At 37.9% G+C, this 22,341-nt stretch overlaps 3 protein-coding genes across 14 annotated transcripts in view; all 3 read right to left on the minus strand.

The window, feature by feature from the left end:
* Nucleotides 1–3,146: 3,146 nt before the first annotated feature.
* Nucleotides 3,147–4,493, minus strand: LOC124217976 (transcription factor Atoh1). The gene is made up of 3 exons (XM_046624234.1): nucleotides 4,183–4,493; nucleotides 3,611–3,824; nucleotides 3,147–3,425 (listed from the first exon to the last, which is right to left on the minus strand). The coding sequence occupies exons 1-3, from the start codon at nucleotides 4,491–4,493 to the stop codon at nucleotides 3,147–3,149; spliced, it is 804 nt and encodes a 267-aa protein (XP_046480190.1).
* Nucleotides 4,494–7,599: 3,106 nt separating this feature from the next.
* On the minus strand, nucleotides 7,600–10,820 carry LOC124222169 (odorant receptor 13a). 3 transcript variants are annotated; one of them, XM_046632840.2, is made up of 9 exons: nucleotides 10,353–10,812; nucleotides 10,104–10,223; nucleotides 9,858–9,978; nucleotides 9,452–9,716; nucleotides 9,267–9,389; nucleotides 8,549–8,639; nucleotides 8,321–8,457; nucleotides 7,861–7,993; nucleotides 7,600–7,731 (listed from the first exon to the last, which is right to left on the minus strand). In XM_046632840.2, the coding sequence occupies exons 1-9, from the start codon at nucleotides 10,557–10,559 to the stop codon at nucleotides 7,678–7,680; spliced, it is 1,251 nt and encodes a 416-aa protein (XP_046488796.1). In that variant the 5' UTR covers nucleotides 10,560–10,812; the 3' UTR covers nucleotides 7,600–7,677. The 3 variants fall into 3 exon arrangements, with proteins under 3 accessions (XP_046488796.1, XP_046488814.1, XP_046488805.1); XM_046632849.2 differs by lacking the exons at nucleotides 7,600–7,731; nucleotides 7,861–7,993 and adding an exon at nucleotides 8,057–8,150 and having other exon boundaries at nucleotides 10,353–10,820; XM_046632858.2 differs by lacking the exons at nucleotides 8,321–8,457; nucleotides 8,549–8,639 and having other exon boundaries at nucleotides 10,353–10,819.
* A 1,442-nt stretch (nucleotides 10,821–12,262) lies between these two features.
* The window catches only part of LOC124222080 (serine/threonine-protein phosphatase 2B catalytic subunit 2), a 116,334-nt gene continuing 106,255 nt past the window's right edge, over nucleotides 12,263–22,341 (minus strand). For 6 of the 10 annotated variants that reach the window (XM_069135938.1, XM_069135957.1, XM_069135937.1 and 3 more), the window contains 4 exons: nucleotides 20,851–20,935; nucleotides 20,214–20,311; nucleotides 19,886–20,101; nucleotides 12,263–18,925 (listed from right to left, as the gene is read on the minus strand). In XM_069135938.1, coding sequence (XP_068992039.1) covers nucleotides 19,908–20,101; nucleotides 20,214–20,311; nucleotides 20,851–20,935 — 377 coding nt within the window. In that variant the 3' untranslated portion in view covers nucleotides 12,263–18,925; nucleotides 19,886–19,907. Of the gene's footprint in view, nucleotides 18,926–19,885; nucleotides 20,102–20,213; nucleotides 20,312–20,850; nucleotides 20,936–22,341 lie in introns of those variants that run through there. The other 4 variants (XM_046632694.2, XM_046632729.2, XM_046632719.2 and 1 more) reach the window with 3 other exon arrangements.

Here is a 22,341-nt window from a genome sequence, read left to right on the forward strand (position 1 = left end):
GACGTCAAAGTGGAAAAACATTATTTACCCTATGGGCGAAAAAATATTTCGAACCGCTTTGGCAGCTATAACGAAAATGCGAAATCGCTAACAAGATCCATTGTTGTACCGACACGCGCTGGACCGAATTCTGCCCCGCCTTTTGGTCCGTGCCTCGAACTGCCCATTCGCTTTTTTCCTCTCATCTCTCTTCCAGAGGGTATAAAAGGCTAACGTGTCTCGCCGGAAGGGCAGCTGACAATGACTGGACCATCTTCTTTCCTGTCTGCACCAATTTAGGAAAGAGTCAACTCTTTGCTCCGAGGATAACGGTGATCGCCGAAAACGCGGTATTCTTCACGCCGACGATTGACGATAAACGTCGCGTGAAGGACGCGTTCGAAATCGGGCTTTCGAAAACTCATGAATCCAGTCAGTATCGCAGTTAGATATGGTTTTAAATACAAAAGGATCGAGGTGGAAGTACCGGTCCGATTTAATCGGTACTTCTCAGGGCTTCCAACTGATCCTCAGAAAAGGATCTCGACGCCTTGTTGCAAAAAAATCTTTCCATTTTCGGATTAAGCTCTGATTGTGAGCGATGTCTCGCCGACGCCCTTAATTTGTACCCTGTACCTCGGATACGTACTTCCGTGAACGTGTTTCTTGTTGTTCTTCGGCCGGGATTGTTGTACCGATACCGAGGCGCGTATTCGCGGTTGAAAAGCAATTCGCGCACGGTTTGCGATCGCGGTGCAGAACGCGACTCGGGTACGATTTAGCCCAGCGTTAATTGATCGTTCCACGAGATCGATTAAGAGAGTTCGCGTGGTTCCTTTTAAGGGCCATCTCACCCCGACATAGCATCACGCTTCGCTCGATCCGCGAGGATCGTCGACGACTCACTTCGCTTGTCGAACGATTCGTCCGTGTGTAAGCTGTATACTCGTCTGTACGGTGTAGGTATAGGTATAAAAGCGTCACCCTCTATCCCCCAGCTGTTGCTCGATCGCGGAGAGAATGTTGTCCGATCGTTGTACGATGTCAAAGCGTTCGGATCTGTCTTAGATGTGTTAGTTCGACGCAAATTCCTCCGATACTTTTTGCAACATCAATTATTATTTTAATTTCTAAGAATCCGTAAGTTCACCTCTCTCGCCACCGGGGTAACATTATTATACATACCTGCAACCTCTACGTGGTTATTCGCAAGTGAAAAGCCGCTCTCTGCACACCCGAATGAAGTTTAAAGGAAAAAGGTGGAATCTCGTACCATCAGATTTCTAAAACTTCTCTTGCCCATTTTCTTCTTTTTCTTCTTCTTCTTCTTCTTCTTCTTCATCTTCTTCATCTTCCCTTTTCGCGTTAGAATTGAATTTGAAGAGGTGGCCGATCGAAATGACAGTAATTTTCGACATCTGGTGTCACCTTTTCTTCCTGGAACCTCAATTAACATTTCTGCCGACGTTAAATCCTGAGGGACTCATCTCGGCGGAACGACCCGGATTCGTGTCAGGTTCCGCAGGATGCCGCTGCTTTGGGACAAACTCGTCCTGCTTCGGGACCCAGAAGAACTCGGCGGGCAAGGGACGCACCTCGGATAGGAATTAGGATACGCAGGACCTACGACTAGCAGGACTTCCAGAGCCATATGGCAGTGGAACCGAGAGGCTCGTGCCACCGCAGCGGAAGTCATATTTTTATCTCTTGACCAATTATGTTTAGTCATTGTGATGGAACACTGAAACAACTACTGCAGGCACACGCCATACCTTATGGTGGCCAATTCCGAAACGGCGATGACGGCAACGCGAGTCGAATGGTAAACGAGAACTAGGACTCGTACTCGCCCTCGTTCTTTACCTATTTTCTACCATTTTTTTTTATACTCGTTAATTCGATCTTTCTTATTATTATTATTGTTATTTTTTGGCTTCGTCATTTCGAGTCCAAAACGTTTCTTTGCGCAAAAAATAACGATGGTAAAATAGTTCTCGTTGAGAAGTGAATTGTTGATTTTCATCCTCGTTGTACAGTTTTACAAAATTATCCTTTATTTACAAAATCTTGGAAAAATACAATGCGACACAATCGTACATCGTGGTTCGAGCACAATGGGTGTACAATAAATGATGAATTCTTTGGTACTTGGAATGATTTATAATATTAGAAAACTAATTAGTCAGATTCGTAATACTTGAGGTTAGTGGATATTTCGATAGTTACATTATATGTTGTGGATCTCGTGGTCTTTGGTAATTTCAATAAAATAAGGTTTTCGTCGATTTAAGGGTAATAGAATATATTTAATAGTTCCTATAGTTACATAGTCAGTAGAAATAAATTGTTCATGTCGTGACTCTGCGTGTTGTTCGGGTATCTAAGTTAATCAAGTCTGTTTTCGATGGCTGATTTGAAAAGAGTTTCAAAATTGTAGTTCGCTATTAATTTGTAGTACACGTACACGGGGAAAATCCGAGCCGTTGAATAAAACTTTTGACTAGACACGAAAGGGTTGAGAACACTTAACCCTAGGACAAGAAGTAATGCAATTCTTTGAAATATTATTACGCAAAGATAAAGAGTATTGGTCAAGTAGAGAAATTTTCCAGCACGTTGCACTGACGTGATGTTCGTTCATTTAATCATAGCGATCAATTTTTAACATTACGAATCATTGATTTTTTTATTCAACCGTACGTGACGTGGAACTTATGTACAAAAAACTGAGATCATAAAGCTTGTCCGAATAAGGCACGGAATTCACGCTAATTCTAGTTACAGGTTAGAAGAAAACTAAACGATATAATAAGTAATTGTGTACTAGGCTTTTAACATCATAAAAAATAAGAAAATTACCACATTATATAATCTTTGGATTGTTAGCTGTCTCTTTGTGCGTCGGTAATGAATGACGCATAAAACTGTACGCTAATTGATTTATAACTACGTATAAAAATTAATCTAGAATCTTTGCACACATTTTCGCACACATTCGAACTTATACGTTACACAATATACTATATATAATACTTTTCGCACAATATATGGTGTCGAGTGAACCCAATTCTTTGTTCATAAATTCGGCCATTGACCCTGGAGTAAAAATTGAATCGACCTCGATGCGTCAATTTTCAGCGTCCACCGATACAACTTCCAATTTCCCATCATCGTTTCCCGTCGTGTCTCTCGAGCAAATCGCAAAGTGCGGCGATGTAAGTCTGAGCCATTTGCAGGGTTTCGAATTTGCTCAGCTTGTGATCAGCCCCCAGACTCGGGACGACTTCCCTCAGTTTATCGAATGCGTCGTTCAGCCCGTTCATCCGTCTTCTTTCCCGCGCGTTGGCCGCGAGCCTTCGTCTCTTCAAAACGTTCGGCGAGGGCGGCACGTCGCGAGATCGTCGTCGTCCTCTCCTCGGGCTTGACGTAGGCGAGGTTTGGACTTTCTGAGGAATCAAAAAACGCCAACTTTCTTTGACCTCGCCGAACAAACTCTCCCTCTCAATTGCGGATCGAGCTAAACCCTTTCCCGAGTGTCCTTGAAGCACGGGAAGAAGGATACGCGATCGTTGCGCAATCGTTCGAACGGCGTTGCATGTCTGCTTGGGGTAGATAAAAGACTCGCACTCACCTGAGTCGACGAGACTGGATCCCAGCACAACGATCTCATTTCCGTTTCCGTTTGAAACGAGGTCGACTCACCGGGATGAAATCTTGGCTCTTGGGGCGGGGTTTCGTAACAATAAGTCGGTGGCTGATAATCCGTCGAATTCTCCTCGTAAAAAGTTGACCTCGGTGACGTCAGGTTCTGCTCCGTAGCATTGGTGGCTCGCTGCGACTCAAACCTGAGATCATCCGGATGCGTGTCGTGAGAGAACGGAACACTAAAGTGGTCTTTGATATTTTATCAGATTTTTTCGGAAAATATCTGAACAGCCGGAACGGTCATTTTAAAACATTTGTGTAAGTTTTTTCCAACTCATCAGCGCATCTCACAATTTGTACAAATTATACAACGTTAGGAGAGAGAAATAAGGTGAAGTGTAAATTTAGAAATCTTAAAATATTCGGACAATGTTAAATTCAACTATTGGTACCGTGTCAAAGTGAGGAAGCTAAAAATGAACCGGACAGCTGTATTTGTTTGCTAAAAAATGACTAGAATATTGCAATACAAGACCGTCGATGGGAAACTCGACTCACCGTTGCGGGGTTAAAGGAGTTAGTACACCATAGGGTCCTCTCTCGTATCCTTCCGGTGTCCTGGGATGAAAGTCCGCGGGCTCCCTGTGATAGTCCGAAAATTCGAGATCTCTTCTCGGTGTAACATCGCCGTCAGGTTGATAGGCATCTCTGTAGGGTCCTCGCATAGTTTCGTAGCTCGGCGAGGTGTAGGGTGATTGATAATTAACAGGATCGAACGAGCGGTTCGGGGTCGGGTAAATCGGCGTGAGCATTTCGGAGGACGACTGATTGTAACCGCTGCTACTGTGGTGGTTCGACAGGAGGGCCATTTTCTTAGCCGTCTTTGAAAGTCCCAGCTGATTAGAAAGTGTCAAATGTCCGGGCTGCTCCTCCTCCGAAAGGATCGCCCCGGATCATCACCTTCCCGCGGTTTTTCCTCACCGTTCGATTCTCATCGCGATTCGGACGGATTGCGACGACGCGAACCGCCAACCGACACTTTAACGAACCACCCGTGCTTGCCGATTTACTTACTCTCAGCGACCGGAGTCGAGGCGATTATACTAGACCAAGTAAACCACTGTGACCATCACCAACACCTGTGGAATCCTGCGTCGGGCTGCAGTCCGATCGACAGAGAGGTTGCCGGTTGAATGTGGCGCGTGCCAGGGCGGCACTTCACCACGTTAACATATGGCCATACGAACGGAGCTCATCCCTAGATACCTATGCACCTGGTGCATGCCACCTTCTTCCCTACGCCAAACTTATCCGGGGCATCGCTTCGGGAGAAGCCCCTGTTTACCTTCCTACATTCTCGATTCTGATGTGTTGGTGTCCAGTTTACGTGCTGGAAGTGTTTTTTCCCCTCCCTTTCTCTCTGCAATACATGTATACGATGTAAGTCGCCTCTTTTAATATTGTTTAAAGAGACCAACTTTGACTACTGGACAGCTGATGCGGCGGTTCAACCGCTCGAAAGCGGACCCGGACTTATATTTATACGTTTGTCGTGCGGATTCATTCTCAACTTATGATTGGAAAGCATTAACGAGTGTACGTTTCTTCAAGTGGACCAATTTTTTTCACTTGTCACAATCCCAATGCCAATATATCACGACTTGTAACAATAAATTAAATAAAATCAGGTCTGCATTATCACTCTCAATTCGAATGTCATGTCACGATCCGTAACACTTGGAAAGACACTGACACACCCGAGTCAGATGACTAGACAACTTTTACTGAACGCTGGAAGTAGGAATCTCTCGAGTTTTTTTGATTTGCTTCGACATTTTTCGCCCCCCCCCCCTTTTCATTTTACTAGTCAAAATATTGCGATATCAAAAAATCACCTTTCCAACGCTAAAAGCTTAATTAAAAACCCTGTCTCTTTCTTGATTTTACTCAAGTATATTTGCTATCGATACACGAAGAAAATCATAGGCAGACTTGACTGAAATGTTTCGATGGATTTACGGTCGCGATTTCTGAATCCAATGGTTGTTATTTTTGCCTTCCCGTCTATTTTGCAAGGATTCCTATCGATGTGGTATAAATACTTCGAAGTCATTGACGAAAACTTTCCCTCTCTGTTACGCTATTAGTTTTCTCTATCCGTCATAGTTCCGCCTGCCCTAAGTCAGGCTCACGTGCCGCTCGCTGTGGTCTCCATTGAAAATTAATTTCCAATTTTCAATTTCCGATTTATTTGTGGTGGCGGCGGTGGTGGTGGTAAATTTTCGAAGCCGCTTTCAAGAGCGGTCGTCGACGACAGATGCGCGAACAATGGAACCCGCAACGGGACAGAGACCGGCCATAATGAGGTTAAGAACAATAAAGGATACCGAAAAGGCGGGAGAGACGGAGAGAAGGAGCACGAGAGAGAGCGAAAGAAGAAACCAACCCACCAACGAGGTACCCGACGGCACGCGACCAGACGACCCGGTCCTTTCCGCACTTCAGACTCCAAGTTTTCAGGATTAGACGATCCGCGGGAAACCAGGGAGAGGAATCACGCCAAAGAGGTTCATCAATATTCGAAGATTCAATTCGAGGAGCGTTTTGCCAAGAGATCTTCTCGTAGGTACGTTCTTTCGGCATTAATTGCCGAGCAGACATCGGGACATGGGGCTGCTTGTTATTCGTGGGTTATGCACACCGTAGGTACGGTGTTTAGCGCAAGTTGGCGCTGATCGTAGGGGATAATTAGCCCCGTCTTGGGTTAGTTCCTGTACTCCGTCTCCGAGCCCTCCTCGCTGAAAGGAAGTAGACGCGGGGTATTCCCAACGACAATTGGTTCTTGAGGAAAAAGGCAAGGTGCAAGAAGGCAGATCTTGGCTCGATACCGTGCAGTCGGTACCGGTACCCACCTCGTATGCCTACGCGCACGTTGAACCGTGGGAGTAACGCTGAGAACAATTTCATTTGTTACAGTAACTGGAAAAATTGAGTAAAATGGTTATCGTTAAAAAAACTGTTTGAATATTGTTGGAATTACGAAAAACGAGGTACGCCTAACCATTTTGCTCTATTGTCGATCCTTTTTTGGTAATTGCAACGCAAAATCTACTTTTTTAGTTAAATAAGGCTTTAACGTCGGTTTATCGTTGCGCAAGCGTTAAATTTTCGCAACAGTTAGAAGAAAATATAGGTAAGAGAGATCGTAATGAGAAAGAATAGTAACGGATACTAGACTTTCCGGTAACAGCTAGAAAACTAACTTTCTTTTTGTACCTATAACTATATTCTTCGACTGTGGTAAAAGATAAAAATAGTTGAGGACTGAGCGGTAACCGGAATTAGCCTTATTTTTATTGAATCGGTTAGTCAACAACAACTTTTTTGGGGAAAAAAGAAACGAATTTGAAGTAATTAGTTTTTCACTTGAAGTGTACTATGATTGCAATAATTAGTAGCCTACCAAATTGCTCCCTCGCCTACAATTTGATTCTTATTTTCACTCAACGCATACATGAGAAGCGAACCTGCAGGCATCGGCTGCTGCGCCTTTGAAAAATTGTACTTTAGCTCGTCCTATCCAATTATCGGATTCCGAATGGGGTGGGGATTCGCCCACGCCCGATGAAAGCATGTGATGAGTGTATGATAGATGTTGTTTTCTGTTTCGACAATCTGTAGACTCGGCGTTGAGCCCTGCACCCGTGCTCCTTTCGGATACATTCGTCCTAGTCCGCAGTTTGTACCACCGGTCACTGACTAACTGACTGACGGACTGACTGAGTGAGTGAATGAGTGAGTGAGCGACTGGGTCGGTTGCCATATGGTATTGAATTCAACGAGAGATTGGTTCAGCTATTCCTCTCTCTGACCATTGAATAGCATTTTTCAGGAAAATTTACCGCGAAACTCGCGAATCACTTGTGACTTGGAACTGATGAGACACGGGAGAAGGCAAGATTGCTGGAACGGTATCTTTCCGAAGGGCTGTGATTTTTATTCGACAATTTTTACAGTGCTGTGTATAACGTTTTCATGTTTCATTTGATCCGGCTATTCTTGCATCGATGAGAGTAGAGTAAAGTACGACATCGAGTTGCTCAGAATCTGTAACGCGAAACATTGCTGTTAAATATCGCGTGAAATCCTTTCAGACTTGTTTCCAATTCTTGTAACAGGATTGACAGGACGAAAGAAAAGAAAAAACGAATAACGAAGACTCGTGAGATTACTCACACTACAGTAGTTTTCCATCGACATGAGACAAAATTTTCCCGCAGTGATTTTGCACACCTCAAGACTTCTCGCCATCATTTGAAGCAGCAGCTTTCGGGTGCGAATGGAAACGCGAAACCATTCGATTTCATAACTGGAAATAAGAGACAAGGACATTGACGCGAGTCGATAGAGTGGCAAAAGGAGCAGAAGATCCTCGCACCGTTGATTCGTCATCGAGTTTTGGCCTCGTCAACGAGTGACATCGTCCTCGTACTTCCTCCTATTCCCAGCCGTATTATAAGCCGTCGCTACGGGGCAAGAACTAAATGCTGATTTACAGAGCACTAGGCATTAAGTAAGACGTACTGCAAAGTGAGTCGGAGGACAAGAAACCGGCTAATAGCTAGGGGATAACGGTTGCCGTTCACTCGGGCATTAGACACGGAGAAGGAGAAGGTGGGGAAAAAGTGTTACCCACGTTGCTCGGTGGACGCTTAAGCTCTGGTCCATCAGCTCGTGCGACGGCCAACTGTACGATAATAGATGCAGCATTAATAACAATATCACCGCGAAGTACCTGACCAGTTCCTCGGGCTTCGCCAGTTTCGTTACCGCCTGAAAGGTGATCGATAATAATTTGACGAAATCACAGCAATTCTTCGTCTCTTATTATTTGATTCGTTAATTGTTTCATTTTAATGATTACGTGTAGGCCGGTGATACTCATAAGCAGACAGCAGGCACCGACTTGAAATAATTGGGCTGTCGTGTAAGCTGACTCGATCTCACATGCGTACCTGAAAATTTAATTCCCGTCCAATACAAAAGTTTGAAACACCTTCAGTTTTAACGAATCATTGCGGAAAAACAGAGCATTAACGCAGTAGGTGCTAATTAAGAATATTATCGAACAGATATTTGCAGGACGTTCAGTTGCGTTGGAATTCTTCCCGAATATGGATCCTTTGGGGCTTTTTGGATCCGTCTGTTTCTAAATGTTGCTCGAAACTTTTTGCAAGACTCAAAAAGGAGAGCCAGGAGATCAATGCACGTTATATATATATAAAACAAGGTTTGTTTTTATGAACAAACTTTGAAAGTGCCAATTTTCAACGCGGTACTTGATTAGCGTAAATACAGAGCGTTTTGACACTGCTATACCGTCGTAACGTCGCGCGCATTAGCAGAGTAATATGACAACAAAGTGTTTTGATGAAAAAATTAAGCACCGAAGTTTTGATCAAGGCACGCAATTAGCACCTAAGGAGCAGCTAATCTTTTTTGACTCGGCTCTGCCGGTGCATCATCCATGCTTCAGTTTCACGAATCGTATGTCGAAAGTTTAAAAATATTGTCGCAACTTGTGGAGTACACAATTTTCTAATGACGGGTAAAACGTATCCCTAGCTCTGATTGAGACAAACCGTATAGCTTCCTTGTGAAGATAGATGCATAGTTTAGTCCTCTTGTATACAAAATCATCGATTTCAGGAGGATTCAAATCGACGTCGAGATTTCCCGGCTCGATTATACGCGTCAATCGATACCTACGGATGTATCAATTATATGACACAAGTAGGTAAATTATAAGCTTGCGTAGCACACTTGCCTCAATATTGCAAATTTGGCACAACCGTGCTGCTGATAAACGGTGAACGTCGAGTCAACGCCGATAATTATTGTCACGAAGAAAACCGTCGCGACGTAGGCGTGGAGCGTCATCAAGTAAAAGTACTTCTCCGTGTCGATGTAATCCGCCGCTATGTAAGGCAGACGTCTACGCGTTTCGGTCTTATTCTCTGACGAATTCGCTAGTTGAAGGTTTGATAAAATTGGCGGTAATATGAAGAAAGACATGCCGGTATACATGACGTCTGAAAATATCGACAAGCGGAATTTTACGAGAACTTTTAAGTTTTTTTTTTTTATTCTCCTCTATTTCTCTTCTCCAGCGAGAATCGAGCGAAAAAATTTGTCAATTCATCCACGGGAGAAACGTAAGTCGATTTACTCACATGCGTACATCTTCGTCAACTTGACACCTTCTTCGGCGTATCGTTTCACGATCGTCGTTTCTTGGTCAGAAACGACGGATACGTCCCAGTCTTTCTGGATCTTTGTCAGCAAGTTTTTCATCTTGTCAGAAATATTTTTCTGTTAATATACTTATTTCCAATTCACAATTATACAAACTGATGTTACGTTTCTAGATAATTGTCACACCTAATGGCTTATCATCAATCGATTGTCATTATCGTTACCTTATCGCTATTTGTAACCGCATTGACCACTTTTATTCCGCACAATATCGCAACACCGAGAGGGGACAGACATTCTATAACATCGTCCATGTTGTTTCTCACCTCGAGCATACCTAAAAACTGTAAAAATTGTGCTCACAGAATCGGAGCTGTTAGTTTATATTTTCAGGGAGCGTGAGAAATGTAGGTGGTCATAGTTTTGGTGTTATTTTCTTCGTTTCTTTTCTTTTCTCTCTCTTTCCCTTTTACCTGCATGAAGAACAAACTTGACGTAAAAGCGAACAGAACGCTCAAACCCAATCGACTTTCCCAAGGCGTTTGATAGGGCCAAAGGCCAATCGATGACAGAAAGAATCTGTTCAGTTTAAAGTAAGTTTCAACGTGATCCGAGACTCGCGACATTTTCCGAACGCTTTCAAGAAAATGGGACGAACGTGTGAGGAAAAATACACCCATGAACGACGATTATATCGAACTGTGCCAATTTTACGAATTCTCTCAGAGGGTAAGTTAATTGGGATAATTTATATCGTGTAACGTCCGCATATCGATTATCGACTGGTAGATATACGTAGATAATTCGCGTTAGCTTAGGCTAATTCATCGTATAAGTAAATTTGCAAATGAAGGAATAGCTAATTGCGCCGAGTTGAAAGAAATTCGTCCTCTCACTTTTGTATCAGATCACGCGATATCCGCGATAATAAAAATATTGCGCTTGGAGGATTTCAATTTTTAAAACAAATATGAAACAACTCGCCCGACATCTTGCTCGAAGTACGGTTTTTATCGATGAATGTAATCAACTGCGAGGTCTGTATAATCGAATCACATTAACGATACCGATAAGTTGACGACTATGGTTACGAGGTTAGCATTTCAGAAATAAAGGTTTTCGAGGAAAATGTCTGTCACTGCTTGAGGAGACACACAGATTGAATATGAAATCCAACAAAACAGACAATTTATTGAACGACGTAAAAATCACAAAATTTATAGCACAAACAAATTAGTGAAACATGAGTTCATTTAATTATTATTATCATTATCATCATCATTATTATTATTATTATTGTTAATAATTTTTTTCTTCTTTTTTTTTTCTCTTTTCTTCGTACACGAATATGTGAAATTGGAAACGTATCTCGGAGGGATAGAATAGGGCCCAATTAATTACCTAAGAGGTACGGCACCGACAAACAAAAATACTAGTTCGTTGGTTCGAATGAAGTTTTCTCTTTTCTCGTTTACGTATCTTTTCTTTTCTTTCCATTTAATTCCGTCTTACATTTCATGTCACTTCTTCTTCGTCATTCATACTTATCATTTTCATTTTCTCGTACTAGTGCTTTTGCCTCACGGTGTTCGTTAAGTCTAAGAGAAAGGCTATGGGTTTCCCCAGTCATCATATGCTTAATCATTATTATACAAGATTTTTCTATTAATGTCAAAATGAATGCTTCGTTTCAACGTCGAGTCTTCGTCGGTCTCCAAGCAACTCCCCGAGTCCTTTCGGTATATGTATGTATACAGACATACATATGTATATGTACAGACGTACGCATAGATGGATCGCTGAGCAAATACTTTTGGCTCTTTGGTTCCTCCAGGTTTGTTAGAATTTTCAGTGCAACGACACAATCATTATGTTATGTATCATAGATAAAACTGCGACGCGTTTACCCTTCGATTTCGAATATTCTCGTACCTAGATACCTTTATATATTTATGCAAGGGTCTATGCATGTATTCACGTGTGTGCATATGTCTGTATGCATACATCTGTGTCGGGTAGCTCTATGTGTTATCGCACAGCGCATTCATTTTGCCCTTAACAATTGGCGTCTTAAATATTTAGTATACAGGGAAGGGAATTATATTTTATATTATACATATATATGTATATATACATATATGTATGTATAGATAATGTATGATTTGACGATAGAATGAAAACTCTTCAAGCTACTCACGCTTTCATATATTTTATGTGTATATACATGTATATATATATATATATATATATACATATATATATATATTTGTTTTTTTTTCCGTAAGCTTATGTACCTCTTACTCAACACTTATCTAAACATGTTTACAAGTAGTCGTACGTACGTATCATGCTATTGTTACGGTTTTTACTTTCTTTGTTCAAATTGTCTGATTGTATTGCGGCAACTTTAACCGAGAAGGTACGATTTGTTTCGTTTTTTTTTTTTTCTTTTCTTTTCTTTTCTTAGTCTCTTTTTACGATGTTATCAGAAATTCAGATACTATCTCGATATATTACAACGTCGATATATTAGAATTAGACAGTATTTGCGTGCCTTTTTTTTTTTTCTTTCTTTTTATCTTTCTATTCTTTTTTCCCCTAAGTTCAGTCATGGTTGTTTAATTCTTTCTATCTTTTTAACGTTTTTCTTTTTCTGCTCTTCTTTGAATCTTCTTACGCGACCGTTGCAGTAGACGATAATATACCTTGTTCCGTCGAACGTTATGCACAATACCTACAACACATCGTGACAAAACCGGAAATAATACACAACACACCGTTGGACGACATTGTTTTCTTTTTTTTTCCATTTTTTTTTTTTTTTTTCTTTTGTTTCCTCATCTTTTGCAATACAAATCACTATTCATCATCGTCCTCAATGTCGCTGTTAATTTTCTTCCCTTATTCAATATCCCGCCATGATATTATACAGGTATGCATTACGTTTACAAAGGAATAGAAAAGAGATTTGGAATTATTATTTCCATTTATATAGCTTATATATATATATATATATGTATACATAGATATACAGCCTTGAACTTCAACGCGTATTCACTGCACTATTACATCAATAACTTCGCAGGTATTTTTAATTTTAGTTTTTATTCTTTCCTTCGCCTTCGTTCATCTTTGTTGGCATTTCAAAGACGAAGTTCTTGGCGACAGTCGAAAATAAAAAAAAAAAAAGAAAAAGAAATGTGAAGGAAGTGAGATTTGTGGTGCAGAGTTTGGAGGTTTCGACTCTTTTTTTCTTTCTTGGATAGAGAGAAAGAGAGTGGGAGAGAGAAAGAGTGTGAGAGAGATAGTGAGAGAGAGTGAGAGAGAGAGAGAGAGAGATAAAGAGTTGGGTATATGGATTTAAAATTGAATTATTATTATTACAAGATGATGTGTTAACAAGTCAGTGATGTCGATTAGTTGGTTTCCTTTTTTCATCGCTTTTCTTTTAAATTGAAATTTTACAGCGTGATAAAGTATATGGAATTATCGGAATATTCCACATATTATATGTAAACAATTCACCTATCTAGAATTCATGACGTTTATCGCATAATTGCATTAAAGTCGTTTGAATAATATTTATATATACAATATACTAGTAAATCAATTGCTTAGATCAAATCAGGATTTTATCATATACGTATAATAATAATAATAATAATAATTTATATATAATCTCGTACGCGTGGCAAGATTTATTTTTACTTCTTATTATCTTATTTAATTTTCTTTCTTTCCTTCTTAATAAATCTTTTCTTTTTTTCCGTTCATTATCCGTATACACCTTTTTTTTTTTCGTTTTTTTTTTTTTTGTCAATTAACACTAGAACTACCAGTACCGGTTAATATGACTGCGTTTACTACTTCACGTTACATTTGTTTCTCGCAATGATGTACATTGACTTTTACACCGATAACAAGAGGAGTAATACAATGAATTTTATTTTTATTTCATTAGACTGGTTTTACAATGTCATTTTTAAATTCTTACGTCATGTTGTACTTTTACCTCGGTAGTTCTAACGTTAAAATCCAAGTTTTGCCGTCAGGTGTTACGCATATCATGTACAGAGTTATACCGTGGAGCAGATTCGATCATTCTAACAGTCATATAAGTTTTATTCCAATTACAAAAATGTTGTCTGGATGAGATAATGGATAATCGTGTCTTGCAGCGAGTACATTTGTTCTATGTCTCTTTACTTGTACATAGTTTCGATTACTCGTCCGCGTGAATTAAAAATTCTTCCTTCGTCCAAAATTATTATACGGTTTGACGTTTCGGTGATCGGTTGTTACTTATACGATTCAATACGTATTATTGTATCGTATACGGATATGACGGATATACGTAATAGGTACAATGATGGCGATTACGATGACGCGATAGAAATAAAACTACCAAATACTTACTTGAAATTGAATTACAGGTATGGTAAATTATCAGTTGAGAAGTAAGATTCGTAGGTAGTACAAGGTTTTGATATTTTGGTTAAACGGGTTTATAAATTTACAGGAATCAAAGATATCATGTGAATAAGCTGCTCGTGCTGTTGTACTAAACGAGGTATAGAAGATATGTTTACTGCCCATTTTTGCATATCCCGCAGTCGATTGCACTACTTATTGACGAATAAGCTTTTTTCAAATTGTCAAATCTTGGCCACTGGATTTCGTATTCAAATATCAATTCACATTAATTTCGCGTAACGAGCTGCGCGCAAAATTTTTTCCGCGGCTTTTCGAACAAATAAAAATAATAGGTTAAATAATAACAATCAAACGCATCGCATCAGTACAGATCATCCGTTAGATTTCTTTATCACTCTTATTTTATGCTCACATGATATCTTCATTTTATAGGACAAGGGGGTGAGAGTGGTTCGCAAGGTGTTAAAAATGTTGCACAAACTCATCGCAAACAACCTACAATGCGGGTTATTTAATTTAAAATGTATTATATTACTTTTATAGTAATCGGCTGAATGCCGAATGAATGAATAATTTTAATTTTACATATGCGGGATAATTTATTGAACAAGACGAGAAACGTAGAATGATAATACAGGCTACCCCGATTGAATAGTTTTTGCTCACTCGCGAAATTGCATGTATCAGGTGAATTGAATTTAGATAACAGTATTTACAAATTTTCACAACTACTCCTTTCGTTATTATTATTATTGTTGTTGTTGTTGTTGTTGTTGTTGTTTAGATTAATATACTAAATTATTATTATATTACCGCTGTCGTTGATATTGATGTATTTATGTTGTTGTTGTTGTTTTTGATGTCATTATTGTTATTAGAATAATTATAATTTCACGCGCGTCTCTCAAGCATCCGAACGATACGGAAACGCGATAGCGAATGGAAACCACGGAGGTTATAAAAAGTTCTTAAAATAAGAGTTGTGCAACATTGGGCAGTCAGACGATGGAATTAAAATACGATGGATAATATAATAGGATCCAGATAAAAGGACTATATAATTAGAGAAAGATATTCAGATATTTTATAGGAGAAAACTTGTATGACGCATCATTCATGCAATGCCTATTATAATATAAACAAACAGATCTATGTATCCATTTTAGCATATACAAACTTTGTATGTATATAGATATATATGTATATCGGTTTATTTCACATTTCTTTTATCTTTTTCTTATTCTTTAAATTTTTACTTCGTCATATATCGTCGTAGTGTTTTTTTTTTCTTTTTTCTTTTTCTTCCTCGTTTATTTATTATTTTTTTTTTTTTTTTTTTTCAATATTTTTATTCAAATGACTTTAGATTAACTTTACACACGGCAGAAAATTGCCTAAATTTCATAATAATAATAAGTTGTTCTTCTTTCTTTACCTCGTAACTTGGATAATGTTAGGTTTGTTTTTTTTTTCGAGAATTCATTCACACCCCTGTTGTATTGTATATATATATATATATATTTTTTTTTTTATATATGTAATATATGTTTGTGTTGTCTCCGTTATTCATTCTCTTATTTCTTTCTTTGTTTTTCTTCCGCTCCTAACATTCATTTATATTTTCCTCCTCGTTTCTCTTTGACTTTTTTCATCTTTCTTTGAAATAGTAATAATAATAATTTTATTATTAATAGTAGGTAATTAATATTATTATAAGATATATATAATATGCATTATTTATAATTGTATATTATATTATATATTTATTTAACACATTTTTGTACAAGTAAATTAATTAAGAATAAGTACAACTTGGTAGCAAAGAGAGATAGAATTATTATTCATTATATATTATCATAGTGAAGAGAGAGATATAATTTTTTATTTTTTATTCATTTAAATTCTTTCATAATTTTATTATATATTTCCGTTATCCGACCGTTGGTTGTATTGGCGCCGGATTTGGCTTGAAAGTGGTTTTTTCTATCATTCGTTTTTCTGCATCGTAGAATATTCTGCAACTATATACTACTCTCTTCTCTTGCAAAGTGTATCACCACGAGAAGAATGTCATCGATACTAAGGCAGGAAAAAAGTAGAAATTGCAGGAAAAAAAAGAGCGTATAGAATTTGCCGTCTAATTGCAAAAATACGAAAAAAAAAAAAAAAAAAAAACCGAAGAGAATGAAAGAGGTAAAGTTGAAGCGAAACAAATATTATCCCATTCTTGTCGTTGCTGTAAAAATGACACAATTGGACAGAAATGAGGTTACAACGTGTGGCGATAACAACGATTGATAAGGATAAAAGTTTTTACGAACGCAGAGAAAATCACCGTCAAGTCAAAAGGTGAACGGCACTGGCCCAGACTTAATTTTTCTGATAGCAAGGACACACATTAGAATCATTAGAAGACGAACGGTATTAGGTGTTGTACGCAATAATTTATAATTGGTATTTTGTTTGTTTGTTAAAATCGTCCCACGATCGAATTCATCGTCGTTTCCTTTACTTTTATTCTCCTGCATATTACAGTACACGTATCATCGTTCTCCTCCGCTTTTAAATTCTTATTTTCCTCTCAACTCACTGCATTTCCACGATGTTTTTCCGTCGTCTTTTCTCATCAACTTGAATTTAACCCTATGAAATACGAAGAGTTACCGCTGCAGGAGCAAGCTTACCGATGGAATAGAATACGCTTACAATATTACGTTTCCCGTACATAACATCTTCTTTCGTCTTTACTTTATTTCTGTTTCTCTCCGAATTTAACGTGTGTGTATTCGGGTAATATATGTATGTATGTATATATATACACACATGCATATATTTATGTATAGTATACAGTTTGTTTGTTTCTCGTTATATTTTTCAAACAAATTTACCTCACTCGCCGCGACGCGGCGGCAAACGTATAATTGCCGCGGGGACGTGTCATGGCTTTGATATACCTATAATATTAGATCTTGTCTCTGTTACACGCTTCAAATTGTCAATTTATCGAGATTTCTTCATTACATATGATCTATACTCTGCCGAACGTAACGTCGTCGGGCGGATATTTAAACAATCAAAAGTAACGTGCCATTCTATAACAAATATAATGTACTCGAGCAAATATTTGATATTTTTTTCGTTCGTACCTTTCGACACGTTCTATCAAAGATATAACACGGTACACTCGCATTCTCAGTGTTTTTATGAAGGAAAAAAAAAAAAGAGAGAAAGAGTAATTTTTTAAAAAATTACCACACAAAAATACTGCTGGTGACAATTAAGTAAAATATTCTTGAAAATTTTAAACCACCTTTATTTAATATATGAATAATAAAATTTGTATAGAATATATCGTAATATAGAACGGCGACACGTTCTGCAAAATTTATAAGTTACAAGCTTAAGCCGGTTGTTTTTTGTTTCGTTTTGTTATTATGTTTATTTATTTTTTTTTTTTATACTAATTTTCTTTGTTTTCGTTCTTCAACATTATCAGGGGGATACGCATATATACACACACATATATATGTACATATATATATATATAGGAATTATAAAATATAATCGATATATATATATATATATGTGCATATGCATTGTGTAGACACACCTATATAGCGAAGTTAGAATTTGTATTTCATGTACCAGCTCGACGTTAGCTCGACTTGATTAACTGTTACAAGTTGTCCCCGTGGACAATTCATGCCGTTGCAGCACCGTCGGGCGTGCCGAGATGTCTAATTGTAAATTCCCTAACCAGACAAACGCTCTCTACGCGGCATCGCGACAGACCAGCTGCTGCAGCCGGGTAAGGCGCCTTTTTGCGTGACGTGCGTGAATCCATTCTTCATTTCTGTATATTATCGTGGAGGTACGCGGGGCTCTCGTGTGTAGTTCGTATTATCAATATTATCGTTATCGTTATTAATTATTAACATTATCATTATCATTATCATTATCGTTATCAATATTATTATTATTATTATTAATTTAATTATAGATTTTTTTTTTTCGTTTTTCTCTCTTGATTTTTTACTCTCAATAATAATAATATATTCTTGTGTGTGAGTTGGTTTTTTGTTTGTTTGTTTGTTTTTTTTGTGGATTTTTTTTTTTTGTTTTCGTGTTTTTTTTTTTTTTTGGTGTGTGTATTTTCTTTTAAATGTTTTGTTACATTTTCTCTGTTTGCTTGTTCGTATTGTTGTTGTTGTTGTTGTTGTTGTTGTTATTATTACAATTATTATTATTATTGTTATTATTATTATTGTTATTGTTATTATTATTATTATTATTATTATGTGTATTATGTATATGTTTGCGGATCGTATAATATATGACAGTGGTTGTAATGCCGTGGGGTGATGCGTTTGATGATTTCAATGATTTTCTTTATTTTTTTTTTTTTGTTGTTTTGGTTGTTTTTTTTTTCTGTTTTAGTTTCTTCTCCTCGACTTCTTCCGCTTTCTCTTCTTCTTACATACTCATGACCGTTTCTTCACTCGATGACGATTTACTCGATGAACGTATTCTATTCTACCGGCTAGGGAGAGACGAGCAATGGTTGGTTGTTTTTGTGGCGACCACTAAGGGACAAAGGTCCCACACTTGTCACCTGCGAGGAGGAAAAGAGATTATAAATAAATTTGATCGTTGCATGATCGTGTGATTGATTAATATTGATCGGATAAAGAAAAATAAAGAAATTGCACGGATTCTACGAAATAGCAAACAGTCAATTCGTAAAATTCATTCAATTTTTTTACTTATGCGTTGAATGAAAATGAATTCGAGTGTTTTTCTTCAGAATTGCGTATAGAATGGGGGTGTTGGGACCTTGTCCGCGTTTGAGTTACGTGGACTTCGATATTTGAAGACATATACGACTACGTCGAAATCGACCAGTACTCCCCCCTTAAGCCACGAGGATCTCTTCAAAAGTTCGAAAGAAAAGATACGGGAATTAGAAATGAAAGTTTTCATATCGCACCTTTATTTCAAATCGCTTGAAAATTCTTGAAAATGTAGTAGATTCGTTCGATATTATCCTACGATTGCACATCTTGATGGAAAATGATTTTTTTCAAATTCACTAGTTCCGATATTGACGTTTGTCAGTGCTACCTAATTAATATCGGCGCAACGTTGTAAAATTAAACGTTCAACCTTTTAGTGTTTCAGTGAATTTCTAAAGAATACGTAGAATGTTCCGATTAAAATTTTAACGAGCGCCCCTTTGTAGAGCAAAATCGAGCTCAATCTACTCGATTTTGAAGAATTCCGAGGCGATTTGCAACGAATAACCTTTAAATCCGACCCTCTTTTCTGCAATTCCAGTAGGTATCTTTTTCTTCGTTGTATTTTCTTAGAGATCTTAGTTGGTGCATGTAATAGGAAACCAGGTATAACATTGATTCGATAAATAGTAAATGTACGGTTGTTGGGTAAATAAAATCAAAAAAAAAAATTAAAATATTATAACGTCGATTTCAGATGACGCGAATTCCGTAAAAATGGAGTAAAATATGTTTGAAAAAATTGACTCGAAGCGCGACGATTCGCCGAAGAAACTGACCTCAGTCGGAAGATTTCGAGGCTCACGAATGTGGCTGCGGCGTGCTAGTGTCGCGTTTATCGCTTGGACCCGCTGGCGGCTGTATGACGGGCTTTTCCTCGGCCGCGGGTGTCGGCGGGGCGTCTTTCCTGGGTGGCATCCTCTCGTTTATCGCGTCAAGGCCCTTCGCCTCGGCGAACGACGTGATCTTGTGATTCGGCGAGAATCCTTGTAACGCTGGAAAATCGTTCGAATCGTCTCAGTAACGTGTGACGGTTAAATAAATATGGATCGAAATGAATCTTAGCGATCCGATCGATCGTTCGAACAACGTGTGTCTGTAATTCACCATTTTTCAGAGACGTCTTTCCGCCCGATAATGCACCCAGAGGCAGCGCACCGGTTGGCGTGAGTCCCTTGAGTTGCAGCACGCTTTCGCTTTCCTCTCTGTAAATAATAATAATAATAATAATGATAATAATCCTAGAACAGGACTCAATTTTCAATGCGCGCTAGCGATGCCCGCTGAGCTAAAAATAATCGATACGTCGATTAATCGAGTCCAAAAAAGTAATCGAACACGACTCTCGATTGAATCAGTGAAAATTTCATCGATTCATCGATTATTTCGTATTTTTTTTTTTTTTTTTTTTTTGACACGGTGACACGTGAAACGAAAATTGCGTAAATTTTCGTATGTAGTCTTGATAGCGGAAAAGATTTTTGATGATTTTTCGATTCGTTGAAAATATTTTTCAACATCAGGTGAAAATATTCATGTTATCTTTCACTTGTTATATCCAATAGGTACTCGTTGTCTGTGAGTAAGACAATGATTATAACGGATACTGTAATCGCGTAAATCGATGTTGTATTGCGGCGTTTATGGGAGTAAAAAACAATAATCGACTGTACTCGATTAATAGGGAAAGAATAGCCGATTTAATCGAAAATCGATTAATTTTGGAAATTCTTAATTAACTCACCTAAGTACAGAGAAAACTCGTGCCATTTTTCCGATCGCCCTGATTTTATTCCTTATAACTTCTTTGCGAAGATTAGCTGCTGTACCTATAAGAGAAATCGTTTGATTTAGAGCAAGAAGTTATAATCGAGAGAGCGAAAAGCGCGTTCACCGGATGTTAAATCGAGCGAGGAAAGCGGATTTACTGTACAGGTATACCGGCTTTAAAAATTTGTCTACGATAAGTTTTGCTCTCCTCGTGGTGTTGTTATATCGTATTGTTTATCCGCAGTTGAGTTGAAACCCGTTGACGAATAATTCGCTACATTATCGCGAATTTTGAATAATCGATGACGACGTTCAAGCAGTTGCCGGAGTTCGAGTTTTAAAACTGAATTCATTATCATATAGTTATAAACGAATTTTAGGTGAGATTTTGAAAGCGGATGAGACGTTTACTTATCATATACGTTACATACTTCGAGATACACTTGTTTCGTAGATATGTGTACTGCGTCTTGCGATTTTTTCTTTTTGTTCATTTTTTAGCTTCGAGATTCTGTACAAAATTCTAGACAAACGTACATTACATAAACAGCGACACTACGATATATTGTACATCATGATTCGTCTACACGTGTTTTATAACTATACAGTTATGAGTAAGAACGTGTGTTAAATGAATAGTAAAGAAAAACAAAAATAAAAATATAAAAAAAAAAAGAAGAAAAAAAAAACAACAACAGAAAACCACTTCGTAAGCAAGACAATTCATACGTGTATTATACGTTCACATTACAGATAAGCGCAAACCATGCCCATGCGAGCTATTTAAAGTGTGGATAATAAGTTTGTGGCTGCGTTTTCCTAGTTATACTGTAATAATAATAACAATAGCAACAAAAACAACAACAACAAGATTAATAATATTGTATTAGGACACGATTTGAAAAAATACAAAATTCAAATTGAAATCATCAACAGTGCACTTCTTATATTTCTGTAATATCCGAAGTTTGGAAGTTTCTGCAGCGTGTTGCCTTGTATTTTTTGCTTCTTGAAAACATTCGAATATATGCATCTACATACGCGTATTGTGTTCAATGTCTTATATCGAATGGAATGCAGATTACATGTATACGAACGTTGAACCTCGATATTTTTTATTGCGAGTCGACATGTCGTGTGGAATTTGATTTTGAGTAACCGAATATTGCTGCGAATTGCCCGATGCGATTTAAACGAGTACACAAGGATTCAGAATAACAATGATGATAATAATAATAATAATAATAATAATAATAATAAATAAAAAACATTTCAAGATTTCAACGACTCTTTACTCGTGAAGTACAATAATCGAGATAAAAAAGTAATGAAACAATAATGGAAGAATAAAAAACAACTACGTCATCGTAATATTTAGTAGAATGTCTGAAAAATGCTCAATTTTCGTCATACTTGTGCAGTCAGGCAGGCTTGCTAGTGTACTAGAAAATAATTGAATTTTCTT

The sequence above is a fragment of the Neodiprion pinetum genome, chromosome 1 (assembly GCF_021155775.2).
Source record: "Neodiprion pinetum isolate iyNeoPine1 chromosome 1, iyNeoPine1.2, whole genome shotgun sequence".
NCBI lineage: Eukaryota > Metazoa > Arthropoda > Insecta > Hymenoptera > Diprionidae > Neodiprion > Neodiprion pinetum.